Here is a 19,010-nt window from a genome sequence, read left to right as displayed (position 1 = left end):
ATTAATTTAGCCTCTTAATAGAAAAAATAGATCTACTGTGAAATCTCTAGATTTAAAATTTGTAACAAATACAGGTCATTTTAATAACGTTATAAGCAAATTACCATAAGACAGATGTGACATGAAAATTGTGAGAATACTTTTATTGGGTATGTGTTGAAGCTGTATCACTAGCATCTCCATTATAATGTTTTAAATATAATGTTATACTATATATAGTCTCTAGTTTTCTTGGGTTATTTATACTTTAAGTTAATACATACTCATATAACTAAAAGAAACTGTATATGTACATGGTTATTCACTACAGAACACTTGCAATTTGCAAACATTCACAACCACACAAATTTACAAGCAGATTGGTTAAACTAAGGTATACACTACACTCTAATGTATCAATTATGGTAAGTAATGTGGTACAAAAACTGTACATACAGCTATAATATGAATGAAACAGATCTCTATAAACTGATTCCACTCAAGTGGATTTCTAGGAATAATGTTATATTAAAAAAACTGAAAAGGGAAAAACTTATGTGCTACCTTGGGTATGGAAGAAGGAAACATAGTAAATATATCTGAAAACAAGGTAATGGTTACCTACAAAATGGCAGGGGAACTGGCATTTGTTTGAGCATACCTTTTGTATATTTTTAACTTCTGAAGTAGGTTTAATGTTATACATATTTCAAAATGAAATGAAATCAATAAGGGTAAGAAGGTGAAATGTAAACTGAAAGCAAATTAAGTCAGATTAAACTGCTGAAGGAAAAATAAAAGCACCAATTCATCAATACAATATTTAACACAAACCCTTACTCTTGTACATGAGATTTGGGATAGGGAGGGGAAAGTCGACCACAAACAAATCATGAAATATTTTTGGCTGGTTTATTTTTCCATTGGTATATGCTAAGCTATTCTGAGACCATTTGAAAAGCATTGCAAGATTGAACAAATGAGTAAATGTGTTGATATTGTTCAGATATCAGCTACCCCAGCCCAGGGATCCATAAAATGGTAGGAGAAATTAGGTTGGGGTTTCTTCAGCTGTGAGACCATCCCCCACCTCAGTATGCACTAATGTATTTGACCCTTCTCTGGTTCTCTTCCATGGCATAAAACAGAACGTTAGTGGAGCTGGTGCTCTCCCTTGTCTAGACTATAGCCATGGCATATGGTAGTAGGTGAATAAAGGTTAATTGTTACTGTAATCTTGTTATCTTAATAGGTCAATTCAAAAACTGCATCTCTGTGTAGCAAATTGCCACAATGAATGTGTGGTCAGTGAAGCAAAATACCTTCCTGGAAGGAACACTTTAGGAGGTGCTATGAGTCTGAAGGATATGATAAGGGGAAGGGTACTACTGGATTATTTGCAAGAGAGCTATGCCAGGGCAGCTAGGCAAATGTGCCTCACAAAGTATGAGAAGATACCATGGGGTTCTCTAGAGTGCTACTGTATTGTTCACACAAGCTTTTCAGTTCTGTAGGAGAACAACTGTTTTTTTCTTTAGCCTCTGATTCAGCTACCAAGATGCCCAATGATTCCAATGAGAGACACAGCAGATAGGCTCTGAGAAAACTAAAGAAGCAGTTTTGTGGCTACACATGGGTAAAAAAATTTTAGAGACACGGCATACTGAGTTACATTCAGGGATTACTGTTAGCTCTAGAATGCCCCTAGATATAATGGACAACCTAAGATGCAGTGAGTTACAGAGACTCATATATTCATGAAAAAGAATGTAGAGTACAAGGATTGCTTTGCCAGCAACTTAAAGAGATCTGGAAATTTGGGTAGTTTGCATTCATGAAGAAGAAAGTAAATCTTGTTAAACTTCATGAGGGAGAGGGGCACACTGTAGGGCTTGATATTGTAGAACCCCTTCTTCAGAGAGCCTTAACAATAGTGCCCATATTGCCCAAAGAGACAGAGGAAAAGGGGATTAAAGACATGAACATCTGACACCATTCTCTTTCCTTAGCTGGGTACTATACTGACATACCATTATGAGTTCCCTGCCACTGAAAAACATTTGGATCATTTCTTACAGAGGCTCTAATGGCTTTGTGAGGCCCCCTAGTGGTATCTAGGGTAGCAGATGGAGTGAGGACAGTAATGATACAATTTTCAACTAGACTGCAATTTCTAGTTTGGTCCAGGCCATCTTCACTAGTTACCTACTTCAATTAAACTTCCTTAGAAGGCTATGCCATTTGGTTCATGGCACAATCCAGATTTTAACTAACGAGTTTTCAAAAATGGAAAAAGTAGCTACAAACAAGATTTTACTGTTGAGCCAGTGAACAGAGAGACCTAAAAATGGAAATTGGGTACCCACTCCTGAACCATCTGGTAAGGGTTTTTTCTAAAGAAATCCCTAGGTCTAGTTACTCAATAATGGGGTCTCAAGGAAAACACTGATGGACTCTCCACCAAAGATTTCTAGACCAGGTAGTAGGCCATGGGTCCCAATGCACTTCACCACTAACGTCCAAATTATGATGACCCTTGACCAATACAAGTGTTCTTCCCTTTGCTTCTCCAAGTGATATTGAGAAGAATCAAAGAACTATGTACCACTTTTACTCAGACCTCTTAGCTTTCAAAAAAACAAAAATTAGGGAAGTGTTGGGTGAATATTCTTATGTCACCAGTGGTGATCTGAGGATGTATGCCAAGGTCAGAATTCAAAAGGGGGGTTGGGGAGAAAATTCATGTCTAGGGCCATTAGGATACTGGTATGTAGATGACCATGATCTCCATAACCTCTGAAACCAGAAACTAGGGGAAACAGATAATATTCTCTGATTTCTCATCTGAGGCTATCACCAAGGTGACACTTGGTCAAACACTACTATGAATGTATCCCTTCAGTCTACCATAAAACTGCATTTTTATAGCCCCCACTACTAAATTTATAATACAACAAAAGTATTTTCTATGTGCAACCCCATTCACATTCATCCCCAAGCCCTGATAGGAACTGCTATATTTAGGGCCATTTGAGTGGGGCATGTAGAAGACTGCAAACCTCCAAACTAAATATCACCTAGTACCTGTGTCTCCAAAAATAAACTCCTGGGAAGAAAAAGAAATACTCTCATTCCTGAGCCTTATGAAGCAAAAATTCCCCCACAAGACTATTTCCAATTTTAATAGCTAAGTTGCCCTTTCACATGGCTTTGGGTGCATAGTGACTTGATTAATTTTTTCAGGTAAGTACTATAGTACAGCCCTGAGTACTGGGGGTACCTGAAATTGTAACTGTCATACAGTCTTTTCCAAACTGAAGGAACTTGGTATGCAACTAATGACATATCCAATGGCCTCTGCTGTATCCTGCTTCATGCAAATGATCAGTGTCAATTTAACCTTATGTGGAATGAGTTGCAATATACCATTAATGTCCTTCACATGACTACCAAATTGCTCCAATTTCTGTAACCAATGAATAGGTCATGACTCCTTTTTTTTTCAATATATGAAGTTTATTGTCAAATTGGTTTCCATACAACACCCAGTGCTCATCCCAAAAGGTGCCCTCCTCAATACCCATCACCAACCCACCCCTCCTTCCCACCCCCCATCAACCCTCAGTTTGTTCTCAGTTTTTAAGAGTCTCTTATGCTTTGGCTCTCTCCCACTCTAACCTCTTTTTTTTTCCCTTCCCCTCCCCCATGGGTTTCTGTTAAGTTTCTCAGGATCCACATAAGAGTGAAAACATATGGTATCTGTCTTTCTCTGTATGGCTTATTTCACTTAGCATAACACTCTCCAGTTCCATCCACGTTGCTACAAAGGGCCATATTTCCTTCTTTCTCATTGCCACCTAGTACTCCATTGTGTATATAAATAGGTCATGACTTGTAAATGTCCTGCTCCAGAGGGAAGACTAGTGTTTTTTAAAATATATTTATTTATTTATGAGAAATAGAGAGAGCATAAGCACAAGAGAGAGAAGACACAAAATCCAAAGCAGGCTCCAGGCTCCAAGCACAGACCCTGATGCGGGGCTCAAACTCACAAACCGTGAGATCATGACCTGAGCCAAAATCGGAAGCTGAACCAACTGAGCCACCCAGGTGCCCTAAGAGGGAGGACTAGTTTTTAGTTGAATGGCCCCGGATAAGGACGCCACCCAAGAAGTACTAGATGCCCTCTTGACCCACTCGTAGCTCTTGGCTAGACTATTAGTACAGAAAAGGTACATTTACCTGGCACCCTAGTGAAATCCCGGACATGATTTCTAAAGGACATGATCTCTCATTCCTGAGGAAAAGATTGCCAAGTTTTGGCTCACTCAACTCCAATAAATAAAAAGAGGCCCAGCAACTAGTGGGACTCTTGACTATTACATTCTCATTTTCCCTGTGTGAAATCCTTGATGATACCATCTTTGAGATTACCAGAAATGTTACTTATTTTTAGTGAGAATACAACAATAGGATGCCCTAAAGGCCCTCCAACAGGCCTCCTGGCTCCCCACCCCCAATGCTCTTTTGATCTCTATTTCGTATTTGAATTATAGATCTCAGAAATATCTGTATGCCAATTGGAGCCTATGGCAGAAGGCCACTGCTACAGGTCAGAGGCATCCATTGGGCTTTTGTATCCATAATTACCTGTAGTTGGCTGAAAGGCACATTACTTTGAAGAAATAATTATTCACCTGTTTTGGGGCCCTGGTAAATTATGAGTGCTAGTCTTGTGGCTATAAAATGATCATAAGACCATAGATTCCAACCACAGGGTATCAATATTTTCACTTTTTTTCTCTAGTTATCTTAGGGTATTCATATTTTAGTCAAAGTGTAACATTTCTATAAAATATATGTCCAAGTATAAATTCATGAGCCAAAATAAAAAGATGTTATAATGAGGTTATTTATTTTTATTGAGAGAGAGGGAGAGGGAGAGGGAGAGGGAGAGGGAGAGGGAGAGAGAGAGAGAGAGAGAGAGAGAGAGAGAGAGAGAGAGAGAAGAGCACAAATGCACAAACAGGAGAGGGTCAGAGGGAGACTGAGAGAAAAATTTCAAGCAGGCTCCATGGTCAGTACAGAGCCCAGTGCAGGGCTTGATTCCATGACCCTGGGAGCATGACCCAAGCTGAAAATCAAGAATCAGCTGCTTAATCACTGAGCCATCCTGGTGCCCCATCTAATGAGTTTAATTTAAAATAAAATTATTTGTAATATTATACTTACTACTAGGTCTTTCTCCTTTGTGGCTTCTTTGTTTCTCCACTTCAATTTCTGATTCTGACATTGAGTCTTGATGCTCAGGTAAATTATTTTCATCTGGTACTTCATCCTGACCTACATAAAGAATCATTTAGTCAACTAAATGAAAAAAAAAAAGATACAATGTGAAATCCCTAGGTTTTAAATTTATAACAAGTGTGTATCAGCATTATTTCTCATTTTTAGAAAGTTATAATTAAATTTCCATAATGCTAGATTTTAAATGAAAACTGTGCTGTTGAACTGGTTCAATATTCACAAATCAATCAACATGATAAACCACATTAATAAAAGAAAGGATAGGAGCTCCTGGGTGGCTCAGTCGGTTGAGCATCCAACTTCAGCTCAGGTCATGATCTTACAGCTCGTGAGTTTGAGCCCTGCGTCAGGCTGTGCTGACAGCTCAGAGCCTGGACCTGCTTCAGTTTCTGTGTCTCCCTCTCTCTCTGTCCCTAACCCCCTCACGTTCTGTCTCTGTCTCTCTCAAAAATAAGTAAACATTACAAAAAAATTTTTAAAGAAAGGATAAGAAATATATGAGCCACTCAGTAGATGCAGAAAAAGCATTTGACAAAATACAGCATCCTTTCTGGATAAAAACCCTCAAGAAAGTAGGGATAGAGGGAACATACCTCAACATCATAAAGCTGTATTCCAAAGACCCACAGCAAATATCATCCTCAATGCGGAAAAACTGAGAGCTTTCCCCCTGAGGTCAGGAACATGAGAGGGATGTCCACTCTCACCACTGTTGTTCAACATACTATTTGAAGTCCTAGACTCAGCAATCAGACAACAAAAAGAAATGAAAGGCATACATTGGCAAGCAAGAAGTCAGACTTTCACTCCTGTCAGATGCCATGATACTCTACATGGAAAACCATAAAGACTCCACCAAGAAACTGCTAGAACTGATACATGAATTCAGCAAAGTCAAAGGATATAAAATCAATGTACAGAAATTGATTACATTTCTATATACTGGTAATGAAGCAGCAGAAAGAGAAATCAAGGAATCAATCCCATTTACAATTGCACCAAAAACTGTAAGATACCTAGGAATAAACCTAACAAAGATGTAAAAGATATATACTCTGAAAACTATAAAAACTTATGAAAGAAATTGAAGAAGACACACAAAAAAATGGAAAAACATTCCATGCTTATGGATTGGAAAAACAAACATTGTTAAAATTTTTATTCTATGCAAATCAATATACACATTCAATGTAATTCCTATCAAAGTAATGACAGCATTCTTCACAGAGCTAGAATAAACAATTCTAAAATTTGTATGAAACTATAAAAGACCCTGAATAGCCAAAGTAATGTCAAAAAAGAAAACTAAAGCTAGAGGCATCACAATTCCTGACTTCAAGTTGTGTCACAAAGCTGTATCATCAATACAGTATGGCATTGACACAAAAACAGACACAAAAATAGATCAGTGGAACAGGATATAAAACCCACAACTGGACCCACAGATGTATGGTCAACTAATCTTTCCAAAGCAAGAAAGACTATCCAATGGAAAAAAGAAAGTCTCTTCAGCAAATGTTACTGGGAAAACTGGACAGCGACATGCAAAAAGAATGAAAACTGGAACAATTTCTTACACCATAACAAAAATAATTCAAAATGGATTCAAAATGGATGAAAGATCTAAATGTGATATAGGAAACCATCAAAATCTTACAGGAGAAAACAGGTAGTAACCTCTTTGACCTCGGCCACAGCAACTTCTTCCCAGATATGTCTCCGGAGGCAAGGAAAACAAAAGCAAAAATGAACTATTGGGACCTCATCAAGTTAAAAATCTTGTTCACAGTAAAGGAAACAACCAACAAAACTAAAAGGCAACCAACAGAATGTGACAAGATATTGAAAATGACATATTGGATAAAGATTTAGTATCCAAAGTCTAGTCTGTAAAGAACTTATCAAACTGAACACACAAAAAGCAAATAACCCAGTTAAGAAATGTGCAAAAGACATGAATAGACAATTTTCCAAAAAAGACATCCAGATAGCTAACGGACACATGAAAAGATATTCAGCATCCCTCAACATCAGGGAAATACAAATCAAAACCACACTGAGGTATCACCTCACACCTGTCAGAATGGCTAAAATTAACAACTCAGGAAACAACAGATGTTGGTGAGGATACGGAGAAAGGGGAACCCTCTTGCACTGTTGGTGGGAATGAAAACTGGTGCAGCCATTCCAGAAAACAGTATAAAGATTCCTCAAAAAATTAAAAAGAGAACTATCCTATGACCCAGTAATTGCATTACTAGGAATTTATTCAAAGGATACAAAATGCTAATTCGAAGGGACAGATGCACCCCAATGTTTACAGCAATGCTATCAACAATAGAAGCAATTTTGAAGCAAAATTGAAAATTAAGAAGCAAACGAGTAAATGTGTTATGTTATTCAGAGTCAAGATTTACAAAGCAGAAGAAAGGACACACACATGAAATGGAGGAAGGCAAGACAAAGCCCTGAGGGGATAGATTAGAATTGAAGGTTTCCAAGATTCATCATGAATTCTAAATATGTTTATGCAGGTTTACATGCACATGTATATGTATATAGGCATATCAGTATGAATATATACATGTACATATAAGTATATGTGAATACACCCAAGGAATCTAACTCGAGGCCAGATCTTATGTGTGATGTTTCAGACACAAACATAGATAGTTATAAAGGCATGGGAAAGAGAAGCTTCTCAATCCACAAAAGACTTGATACACAACTAGTCATGGTCTCAACCCCTTCTTCTCCCATGCTCTTGTCAATACATAGTGCATTCTTACTCTAGTGGCTTCTAATTGGAGGCTTCCTTATGGTGCTGGGGAAGAGGGGCTTGACTGAAGTATTGTTTACGCACTCCCTCTGTGTACACCACCTCACTGAGGGGCACTTGAAGAAATTTTTCTCAGTTCCACTTTAGTCAGGACTTTGCTACTCCTACCCCTGCCACCACTACCTCCCAAGAACACAGGATCCATAAAATAGCAAGAGACTTTTGTTTGGGGATCCTTCAGCTGTGCGTTGATCCTCCCCTATATCTCATACCAGTTTGGACTGATGCATCTAATATTCATCCACTGCTGCTCCAATAGAGGAAACAGAACACTGGTAGCTGGGGCCCTTTCCCGTTTAGACTCTTCTTGATACTATCGCATTAAGTGAATAAAGCCTTTTTATTTGTTACTTTTAATTGTTACTTTCATTTTGCTTTTTATTTTAATGGGCCAACTCAAAAACTGGCATATCTCTCAGACAAACTGTAGTGCAGGCAAGGTCAATGAAGTCCAATGCCTTTACGGAAGACACACTTTGGAAGATGCTAGTGAATCTGTGGGACGTTCTGGGGTGGGGTAGTGGGGTTCTATGAGGTCATTAGAAGAGTCTGAGAGCTGCCTGGGGCATTTTGGCAGTCAAGTCAGTATGTTTTGGACAGTCCTAGCAAACCATGTGGGGTGCTCTAGGAGAATGTGATTTTGGTTTTCACATAAGCTTTACAGTTCTGAGGGGGAACAAAGTTCTTTATTTTTAGACCTTAATTCATTGGCCAAGACACCTGCTGGATCAAATTAGAGATTCACCAGGCAACCTTTTAGAGAACTATGGAAGCAATTTGTGGCTACTGCTTATGGTTCACCAATGATGGGACCTAAAGTCACTGGAGATCCTGCATTCTAAGTTGCACCCAATAACTATTGTTAGCTCTAAGCATGCTCCTGGAACAGCATACCACATAGTGAATGATTAAGACTTGTACTTTAATGAAAAAGAATAAGCGCCATGGTATCACTTTCTCCAGTAACAAAAAAGATCTTAGAGACCTGCTTTCTTTGCCTCAATAGTAAAGGAAATAATCTTGTTAAACTTAGCGAAGGAAAAGGGCATATTTGGGCATCTCACTACAGAATACCATCTTCAGAAAGCCTTGACAGTAGCCATATTGACTGAAGAGGTGACACTAAATGGAGGATGAAAAGAGAAAACATCTGAGACTAGTTACTGTTTTGGTTCTGAAAGGATGGCCCACCTGTGATGAGCTCCCTGCCACCAAAACAATGTTTGGATCACCATTACAGAAGTGACAGTGTCCCTTTAAGCCACACTAGTGGTCCTGATGAAGTAGATGGTACATGATAATATTTTTATTTTTTTAATTTTTTTAATTTTTATTTTTTAAGCTGTACTATTATATATATATATATAATTATTATTATTATTATTATTATTATGAAATTTATTGTTAAATTGGTTTCCATACAACACCCAGTGCTCATCCCAACAGGTGCCTTCCTCAATGCCCATCACCCACTTTCCCCTCCCTCCCACCCCCCCATCAACCCTCGGTTTATTCTCAGTTTTTAAGAGTCTCTTGTGGTTTGGCTCCCCCCCCTCTCTCTTTTTTTTTCCTTCCCCTCCCCCATGGTCTTCTGTTAAGTTTCTCAAGATCCACATAAGAGTGAAAACATATGGTATCTGTCTTTCTCTCTATGACTTATTTCACTTAGCATAACACTCTCCAGTTTCATCTATGTTGCTACAAACGGACATATTTCATTCTTTCTCATTTCCACATAGTATTCCATTGTATATATAAACCACAATTTCTTTATTCATTCGTAAGTTGATGGACATTTAGGCTCTTTCCATAATTTGGCCATTGTTGAAAGTGCTGCTATAAACATTGGGGTACAAGTGCCCCTATGCATCAGCACTCCTGCATCCCTTGGGTAAATTCCTAGCAGTGCTATTGCTGGGTCATAGGGTAGATCTATTTTTAATTTTTTGAGGAACCTCCACACTGTTTTCCAGAGTGGCCGTACCAGTTTGCATTCCCACCAACAGTGCAAGAGGGTTCACATTTCTCCACATCCTCGACAGCATCTATAGTCTCCTGATTTGTTCATTTTAGCCACTCTGACTGGCGTGAGGTCATATCTGAGTGTGGTTTTGATTTGTATTTCCCTGATGAGGAGTAACGTTGAGCATCTTTTCATTTGCCTGTTGGCCATCTGGATGTCTTCTTTAGAGAAGTGTCTATTCATGTCTTCTGCCCATTTCTTCACTGGATTATTTGTTTTTCGGGTGTGGAGTTTGGTGAGTTCTTTATAGATTTTGGATATTAGCCCTTTGTATGATATGTCATTTGCAAATATCTTTTCCCATTCCATCAGTTGCCTTTTAGTTCTGTTGATGGTTTCCTTTTCAGTGCAGAAGCTTTTTACCTTCATGAGGTACCAATAGTTCATTTTTGCTTTTAATTCCCTTGCCTTTGGAAATGTGTCAAGTAAGAAATTGCTGCAGCTGAGGTCAGAGAGATTTTTTTCCCGCTTTTTCCTTTAGGGATTTGATGGTTTTCTGTTTCACATTCAGGTCCTTTATCCATTTTGAGTTTATTTTTGTGAATGGTGTAAGAAAGTGGTCATTCTAGGTTCATTCTTCTGCATGTGCTGTCCAGTTCTCCCAGCAACATTTGTTAAAGAGACTGTCTTTTTTCCATTGGATATTCTTTCCTGCTTTGTCAAATATTAGTTGGCCATAATTTTGTGGGTCCAGTTCTGGAGTCTCTATTATTCCATTGGTCCATGTGTCTGTTTTTGTGCCAATACCATGCTGTCTTGATGATCACAGCTTTGTAGTAGAGGCTAAAGTCTGGGATTGTGATGTGTCCCACTTTGGTCCCCGCTATTTGGGGTCTTTTGTGGTTCCATACAAATTTTAGGATTGCTTGCTCTAGCTTCGAGAAGAATGTTGGTGCAGTTTTGACCGGGATTGCATTAAATGTGTAGATTGCTTTGGGTAGTATTGACATTTTAACAATATTTATTCTTCCAATCCATGAGCATGAAATGTTTTTCCATTTCTTTGTATCTTCTTCATTTCCTTCATAAGCTTTCTACAGTTTTCAGCATACAGATCTTTTACATCTTTGGTTAGGTTTATTCCTAGGTATTTTATAATTCTTGATGTAATTGTGAATGGGATCAGTTTCATTGTCTTCCTGTTGCTACATTATTAGTTTATAAGAACGCAACTGATTTCTGTACTTTAATTTTGTATCCTGTGACTTTGCTGAATTCATGTATCAGTTCTAGCAGACTTTTGGTGGAGTCTATCGGGTTTTCCATGTATAATAACATGGTAAGATTTTTAAATAGACCCAGATTTCTTAATTAACTCATGCCACCCTCACAAAATAGCAAGCTCTATTAAATTTCTTCATAAGATCAGGTCATTGGGTACCATATAATCTGAATATTAAGTGACAAATTATTACATAAAAATAGCAGCTACTGCTAAGGTAGCAATGATTGACCAATAGTGAAAACAATATAAAATGGTAATCAGTCACCCATTTCTGGACAATCCAGGTCAAGGCCTTCTCAAAGAGATCTATGAGTGGATATCCAATAATGGAGTGTCAAGAAAGTAAGTTGATGGATTCTGTACCAAGGCACTAATGGCCTGATACTAGGCAGTGATGTACCCAAAAGGCAAGTGAATTAGGGTTCATATGCTGATGGCCCCTATGACTAATACAAGTTCTACTGCTCAGCTCTTTCCACTGAATCTTGATATGAATCTGAGAGCTTATCAACCTTTATCAAGAACCCTTTGTTTTCAGAAATGAACAAGACTATGCATTAGACCAGGTCCCTTCACCATCAGTGGAAGATCTATGCTATGGTCAGAATTTAATGGGAAGGTAGGAAAGAATGGTGTTTCTTGGGCCTTTGGATACTGATGTTTTTGACTATGATCTTCACAACTCCTGATACCAAGATGTAGGGAAAACACACAATGTTCACTGGGTAAGGGTAAGAGATGTGGGTAACAATACCATTGGGTTTGAGGTCATTGTCAATGGGACCCTTACCTAGATCCAACTATGGATATTTCCCTTTAGATCACTGCAAACTTCCATTGTAATGGTCCAATTAGTATACATATTATTTATAGATGAATTGTCAATGTGAAGTCCTGTTTTGTACCAATTCCTCAGCCCTGATGGAAATTGTTGCAGTTAAGTCCATTTTAGTTGGCATGTGGAAGACTGAACCTATCCAATTACCAGTTTCTAGTGCCTTTGTCTCCCAAAACACCTGCCTGAGGATGAAAAAAATATATAGCTGCCCTAATTGCTGAGCTTAATGAAATGAAAATTCTCCACGAGACTATTTAACTATCTAATAATTCAGCCAATCTGTGCTCACAACTTTGGGTGTATAGAGACTCAACTGATTTATGCAACTTAATGTTGTAGTACAGACCTTACAACTATGGTATTTACATTGTGACAGTGCTACAGTCTATGTCCAAATTTGAGGGAACTTGGATGCAGCAATTGCTATTATGAATGCCCTTTTAACATCCCTTTATTGTGGAAGATCATAATCAGTAGCCTTTGGGGATTGGGTTGTCATATGCCACTACTGTACTTCCAAAAGGCTGTCAAAATTCTCTGAATATCTGCCATCAACACACAAACGATGACATGAAAAGGTCCCACTCTCAGAGAAATCAATAGACTTCCACTCTATTGATGACATCTACCAACACGGACACAACTAAACAAATACTGATTGTCCTGCAGATCCACATACGGCAACTCAGTGAGGTTAGTATTACAGGCAAGGTACAGTTACCTGGTACCCTAATAGAATTCCTCAACATGCTCTGTAAGGGGCATGACATCTCATTTCAGAGAACAGTGCCCAGCTTTGCCCCTCTCTACTTTAACAAATGAAAGCCCAGCAATTGATGGGTCAATTCAGTTACTTACACTCTCATATTCCCCATTTAGGGTCTGTGATGGCCTATCTGTGGGATAAGCAGAAGGGCCAGTTCCTTTCAGTAGGGCCATGACCAAGAATATGCCCCAGAGTCCCTCCAACAGGTCACAAGGCTGCCTTTCCACTGAGCCCCTCTAATTTCTATTGGCTCATTGACTTACAGAACTCAGGAAAATCTCTTCTCCCTGAAAGAAGGTAAGGCAGGAGGCCACTGCCATAAGTCAGAAGTACCCCTTTGGTCTTTCAAACTCATATCTCCAGGAGGCAGATGAAAGGTACACATTCTTTAAGAGATATTATTGGCCAGTTACAGGGCCTTTGCAGACACTGAGTGGTTGCCTTTGACCAAGAAATAACCATAGGAGAGGAAATACCAACAAAGAATATCAATACTTCTCCCTTTGTTCTATAGTTATCTTAGGGTAATTAACTTTAGTCAATCTTTGATTTCTATAAAAAAATATGCTGAAACAAATATTCATAAACCAAAGAAAAATTATCTTCCAATGAATTTCATTTAAAGCTGTCTATAATTACCATACTTACCATAGAATCTTTCCCCTTTGGAAGCTCTTTGTTTTTTTACTTGCAGTTGAGTTTTTGACATTGAGTCTTTAGGATCATGATTTCCAGGTACTTTATCATGAGCTACATAAAGAGAGGCATTTAGTCCAGTAAATGGAAAAACAAAAATATTGTGAGATTCCAGGCTTTCAAAATATTGACAAATGCACAGCAAAGTTTTCTCTCATTTTTAAAAAGTTATAAGTAAATTATCATAATTATAGGTCCAATATGAAAATGGTGAGAAGAGTTTTTAATGGATGTATTAAAACTGTCTCATTATTCCATTAACATTCATAGTTCTCAAATATGTCTCAATTGAGTTTTTATTTCTGTTAATACTTTAAATTAAAACATAATTATTGATGAAGGAATGAAAATATATATGCACAATATTATTCATTACAGCATATTTGTTATTGCAAAATATTCAAAACCACATAAATATGCAAACATAGGAGATTGGTTCAATAAACTAAGGTATATACTAGAAACTATAGTAATATCAATTATGGTACATAGTACAATCCAAACAACTGTACATGCAACTCTAAAAGAAATGAAGAAAAGATCCCATCAAACTGATGGAGGAATGTCCAGGATATAATGTTAAGTGGAATAAAAAAACTGGTAGAAAGGGTATCTAGTACATTATCTTTTAGGAAATAACAGAAAGGAAATTTAAAAATAGATATTTACCTTTACAAAATTAAACATGAAAGATAAATCAGGAAAAAAAAGTAGTTTTTTAGTTTTTTCCAAAGTCACTGTGGACGATGTTTGTTGAATTTTACTAAATAACTTTTGATAGTGCTAGGCATGTCCCTCTCACTGAGGAACAGCCTATATTGTAGTATATATTTGAGACTCATTTTTAATGAACAAGTATACAAAACCTCCAACATTGCTTTGCTAGTGAGCTGAGGAGAGCATAGAGTATGAGGTAGTTTGCCTCCATCATTAAGGAAGTAACTCATGAAATTTAGTGAGGGGATGTATCACAGCAGACTCACTCATTCAGAGTGTCCTCACAGTGGCCACTTGACCAAGAAAGACAAGGAAAGTGGGGAAGGCAATAATGTAAACCCTAGACACACTTGGTCCTCAGCTCCTTTCTCAGGTTTGGCCCACCAATATTGAGTGTCCTTAGACCAGAAAGGCTGTTTGGATCACTTTTATAGCCACCTGAAAGATGAACCACAATGAGCCACTCTGATGGTCCTTTTGTTGAACAATGGGGGGCAAGCACAGTAAACAGATTAGGAGATTGTTAACTAGACTCAGATTTCCAGGGTCATTTGTACCACCTTTACTGGTTTCTAGCTCAATTAAACCTCCTTATAAGGTGATGTCAATTGGTTCACAAGACAACCTGAATCCTCTTAACTGACAGATTTCAGGGCAAGGAAAAACCAGCTAATGTGAAATAACGATGTTTGACTAGTGAATGGAGTAACATAAAAATGTTAAGCAGGAACCCACTTCTGAACAATCTGATTAAGTGTTTCCCCAAGGAAAGTTCTGAGTCTGGTTACTCGACAATGGGGCCTCAGGGATGACATTAATGGACTCTCCAACAAGGATTCATGGCCAGATAGTGATCCATAGGTCACCCAACACACAGCCCCACTAGAAGCCAAATGGTGATGACATCTAAGACTAACACAAGTGCTCTTCTTTCTGCACTTCTTAGTTTATCTTGGGATAACCAGAGACCTCTCCTCCCCCACGACCTACTTTTACCCAAACTTTGAGCTTTCAGTATAAACAACAATGAGAATTAGGTCAAGATTCCTATATCTCCATCTGGGGATGAGGGTGTATGCCAAGGTCATGGTTCAATGGGAAGATGGGTGAGAATTGCATTTCTAGGCCTCTTGGATACTGGTGCATATGTGAATGTGATCCCTATAATTACTGACACTAGGATGAGGGGAAAAGAGATAAGGTCCAATTGTTTTGGGGCTGAGCGTACTAAATGGGACCTTTATCCAAACTCAACTGTGGGTGTGTCCTTACAGGCCACTAAAAATCTCCACTGTTATGGCTTCCATTACTGAATGCATTATTTGTATAGATGTATTTTCTATGTACATCTCACTCACTTTCCTCCCCAAGCCCTACTGGCAACTGATGTAGTTTAGGGCCATTTTAATTTGGTATATAGAAAACTATAAGCCTACCAAGCTACCAGTGCCTAGCACCTTTGCCATCCAAGAACACTACCTAGGGGAAAAAAATTGCCTTCACTGCTGAGCTTAATAAAACAAAGTTGTCCATGACATTTTTTTCTCTATTCATAAACCCTTTCAGTCTGTGTGTAAGGCCTTGGGTAGCTAGAGACTCAATTTATTATCATCACTCAACACCATAGTACAGAAATGGATGCTGGTGTCACTTGGAATTGTGACCTTCATAGAAGTTTACTGCCCAAGGTGAGTGAAATAGGTATGCACCAACTGGTATCATAAATGCCCCTTCTAGCATCCCTGTTCAACACCGGTAATTAGGATCATAAGTTTACCTTATGTGTAATGGGTTATAATATACCCTTGATGTCCTTCCATAAGCCCATAACCTGGAAAAAAGTCCTGCCCCCAGATCAAGTACTAACCTTCCACTATATTTATGGCATTCTCCACTGGACCCCGACAAGAGTACTACCCAACAAGGACTGCATACTGTAATAACCCACATGCAGCAACACAGCTATACCATTAATATAAACACGGCACAAGAACCTAATACTCATACAAAATATGGGGGCAAAATGGAAAGGATTACATTGTCTCACTCCAAGTTCTAAGGGGTAAAGCTTTTTTTTCTCTCTCTACCCAAAAAATACAAAGGAGACCCAGTAATTGGTGGGATTATTTAGCTTCTGGAACTTTCATATTACCTATGCAGACATCTCAATGATACCCATCTATAATGTTACCAAAAAAGGCCTCTACCTTCAAGTGGGTCCCAGCCAAACGGATGCCTTATGGATCCTCCAACAGGCCTCTCAGGCAACCCTTCTAGTTTGTTCCTTTGATCCACATTTGCCTTTTGAGTTACAGATCTCAACACCTTATCTACCAATTTGAGTTCTATGACAGAAGGACAATGCCACAAGTCAGAGGTGACTGGTGGGTTACTGAACCCAAAATCTTCCTAAAATGTATACACCCCTTGAGATACTACTGGTCGGTCATTGGATCTTAGTGGATACTGAGCACATGACTTGTGGATGTGAAATTGTCTTACAAGCAGAAACCAACAAAAGTTATGAATACTTTGACTTTCTTCTCCAATTAGGATATTCAGATTCAAAATCAAACTATAAATTTTCTACAAAATATATGTTCATCTACATATTCATGAACCAAAGTAAAACAATCTTCTGATATGATTAATTTAAAATATTTATGTATAATTATTATACTTACTAGTGACTCTTTCCTCTTTAGCAATTTTTTGTTTGTTTACTTGAAGTTGGGTTTTTGACATTGACTCTTGAGGCTCAAGCACAGGGTTTTCATCTGTTATGTTGTCATGAGCTACATAAAGAGAGGCTTTTAAATCACCATTTAACAAAACAGAACTATTGTGAAATTCCTAAGTTTGAAACTTAGGAATAGTCTATAGCAGCATTTTCTTTCACATAAACAATTATAAATACATCACTATAATGTGAAATCTTACATGAATAAGGTGATAAGGGTTTTAATGGGTAATTGTTGGAGCTATCTCCTTAATTCAAGAACATATTTTTCATTAAATATTTATATTAGCCTCTAATTTTCTTGTGTTATTTATACTTTATGTTAATGCATATTAATAAAATAAAAGTTAAAATATATGTACATTATCTCTACATTATTTTTCATTGAAAAATATTGAAAATTACATAAATGTTCAAGTATGGGTGACTGAATAAGATATAATTCTATGAACTATGGCATGGTATAAATTCTCATAAGTAATGTGATAAAGATCTTTATAAGCTGACTTATAAGAATTTCCTGGAGATAATAATAAGTGGAAAAAAGAAACCAGAAATGGGGATAATGATTTAAAAGAAGGAAAATAAAAAAAGAGAGAGCAAAATAGATACCTTTAAAACAGAAAACACAGGAAACATGTAAGAAAAAATACAAATAATCAACTATAAGATGTGAGGGGAATAATAAGAAGGAATGGTAATCTCTAAGTATACCTTTTTACTTATTTTCTAATTTAGAAGTACGATCACATTAGGCATATTCCAACAATTGAAATAAGGTCAAGTATAAGACAACTAAAATGGAAAGAAACCTTAGAAAGAAAAAGTACTAATCTAAGTAATTCAGCAATGTATTATTTAACATAAACCCTCATTCTTCAACAAGAGAATAGGGGGCAGACTACAAACATATAACAGAATCTTTCAATAGGTTTATTTTTCTAGTAGCATATACTAAGCAATTCTGAAATAATTTCAGAAACGTTGTAGGGATAAGCAAATTAATATGGTTGTTCAGAGTCAGGTTCACACTATAAAAGAACATCTGCATATGAAAAAAAGGAAGGGAAGAACAAGTACTGAGGGGATGGACTGAAATTTAAGATGTCCATGAGAACTCATGATTTCTAAATTAATTTAGAAATTAGTTGTTACTTTCAACTTGGCTTGCTATCTAAATGTGTCTCTGCATTTGTATATGCACGTATATGTGCACATATGTGTATGTGTGTATAAATATGTGTATGTGTATATATACATATGTATATATGGGAGTTCAACTCCAGGCCAAAATCCTACATTTGACATTTTGACATTGACTTTGTGATACCCATCTGTCTATAGGCCCAAACATAGACAATTACAAAGTTTCTACCTGGCAGTACTCACAGTGGGGAAAGGGGGTGGAATTTACCACCCACACCAAGTTTAATGTACAGCCTGTGAACGCCAGACACTTGAGGTAGTTGCAGTCAAAGACTAAGACCCATCTTATGCATTCTGTTTCCATGCCAGGTGCCTCCATTAGAGGCCTTCTTGTGAAAAAGTGAGGAGTCAGCTAATACACTGTACTTTTTAGGCACTTCTCAATAGGCCTCTTTACTAGGGATATTTAAAGATACCTTTCTCATTTCAACTCAGTATTTAGGACTTCTGTACTCCTAGTCATCCTACATCAATATTTGCAAGGCCCTTGGATTCAAAAACAGACCAGAACCTTTTGTTTGGGGCTTCTTCAGCTATGAGATTATCTTCCCCCAAACTTCACTCCCATCTGTACTGATACATCTGACCCTTTGCTGGTTCGGTTCTGTGGAGTAAATGAAAGACGTTTTCCTATTTAGACTCTTGTTTATACTATTGTAGTAAGTGAATAAAAG

General features: G+C 37.6%; 1 protein-coding gene across 1 annotated transcript in view; it reads right to left on the bottom strand.

The window, feature by feature from the left end:
• Positions 1 to 12,706: 12,706 nt before the first annotated feature.
• LOC115518625 (coiled-coil domain-containing protein 7-like) overlaps positions 12,707 to 19,010 on the bottom strand; it is a 31,144-nt gene continuing 24,840 nt past the window's right edge. Inside the window, exons 4-6 of the mRNA XM_032593762.1 lie at positions 17,075 to 17,185; positions 13,626 to 13,727; positions 12,707 to 12,756 (exon numbers count right to left, since the gene is read on the bottom strand). Of these exons, the coding sequence (XP_032449653.1) occupies positions 12,707 to 12,756; positions 13,626 to 13,727; positions 17,075 to 17,185 (263 nt within the window). The remainder of the gene's footprint in view (positions 12,757 to 13,625; positions 13,728 to 17,074; positions 17,186 to 19,010) is intronic.

This window comes from Lynx canadensis, chromosome B4, assembly GCF_007474595.2.
Source record: "Lynx canadensis isolate LIC74 chromosome B4, mLynCan4.pri.v2, whole genome shotgun sequence".
Lineage (NCBI taxonomy): Eukaryota > Metazoa > Chordata > Mammalia > Carnivora > Felidae > Lynx > Lynx canadensis.
The sequence above is the reverse complement of the archived record's forward strand: the minus strand, read 5'-3'. Positions and strand labels throughout refer to the sequence as shown.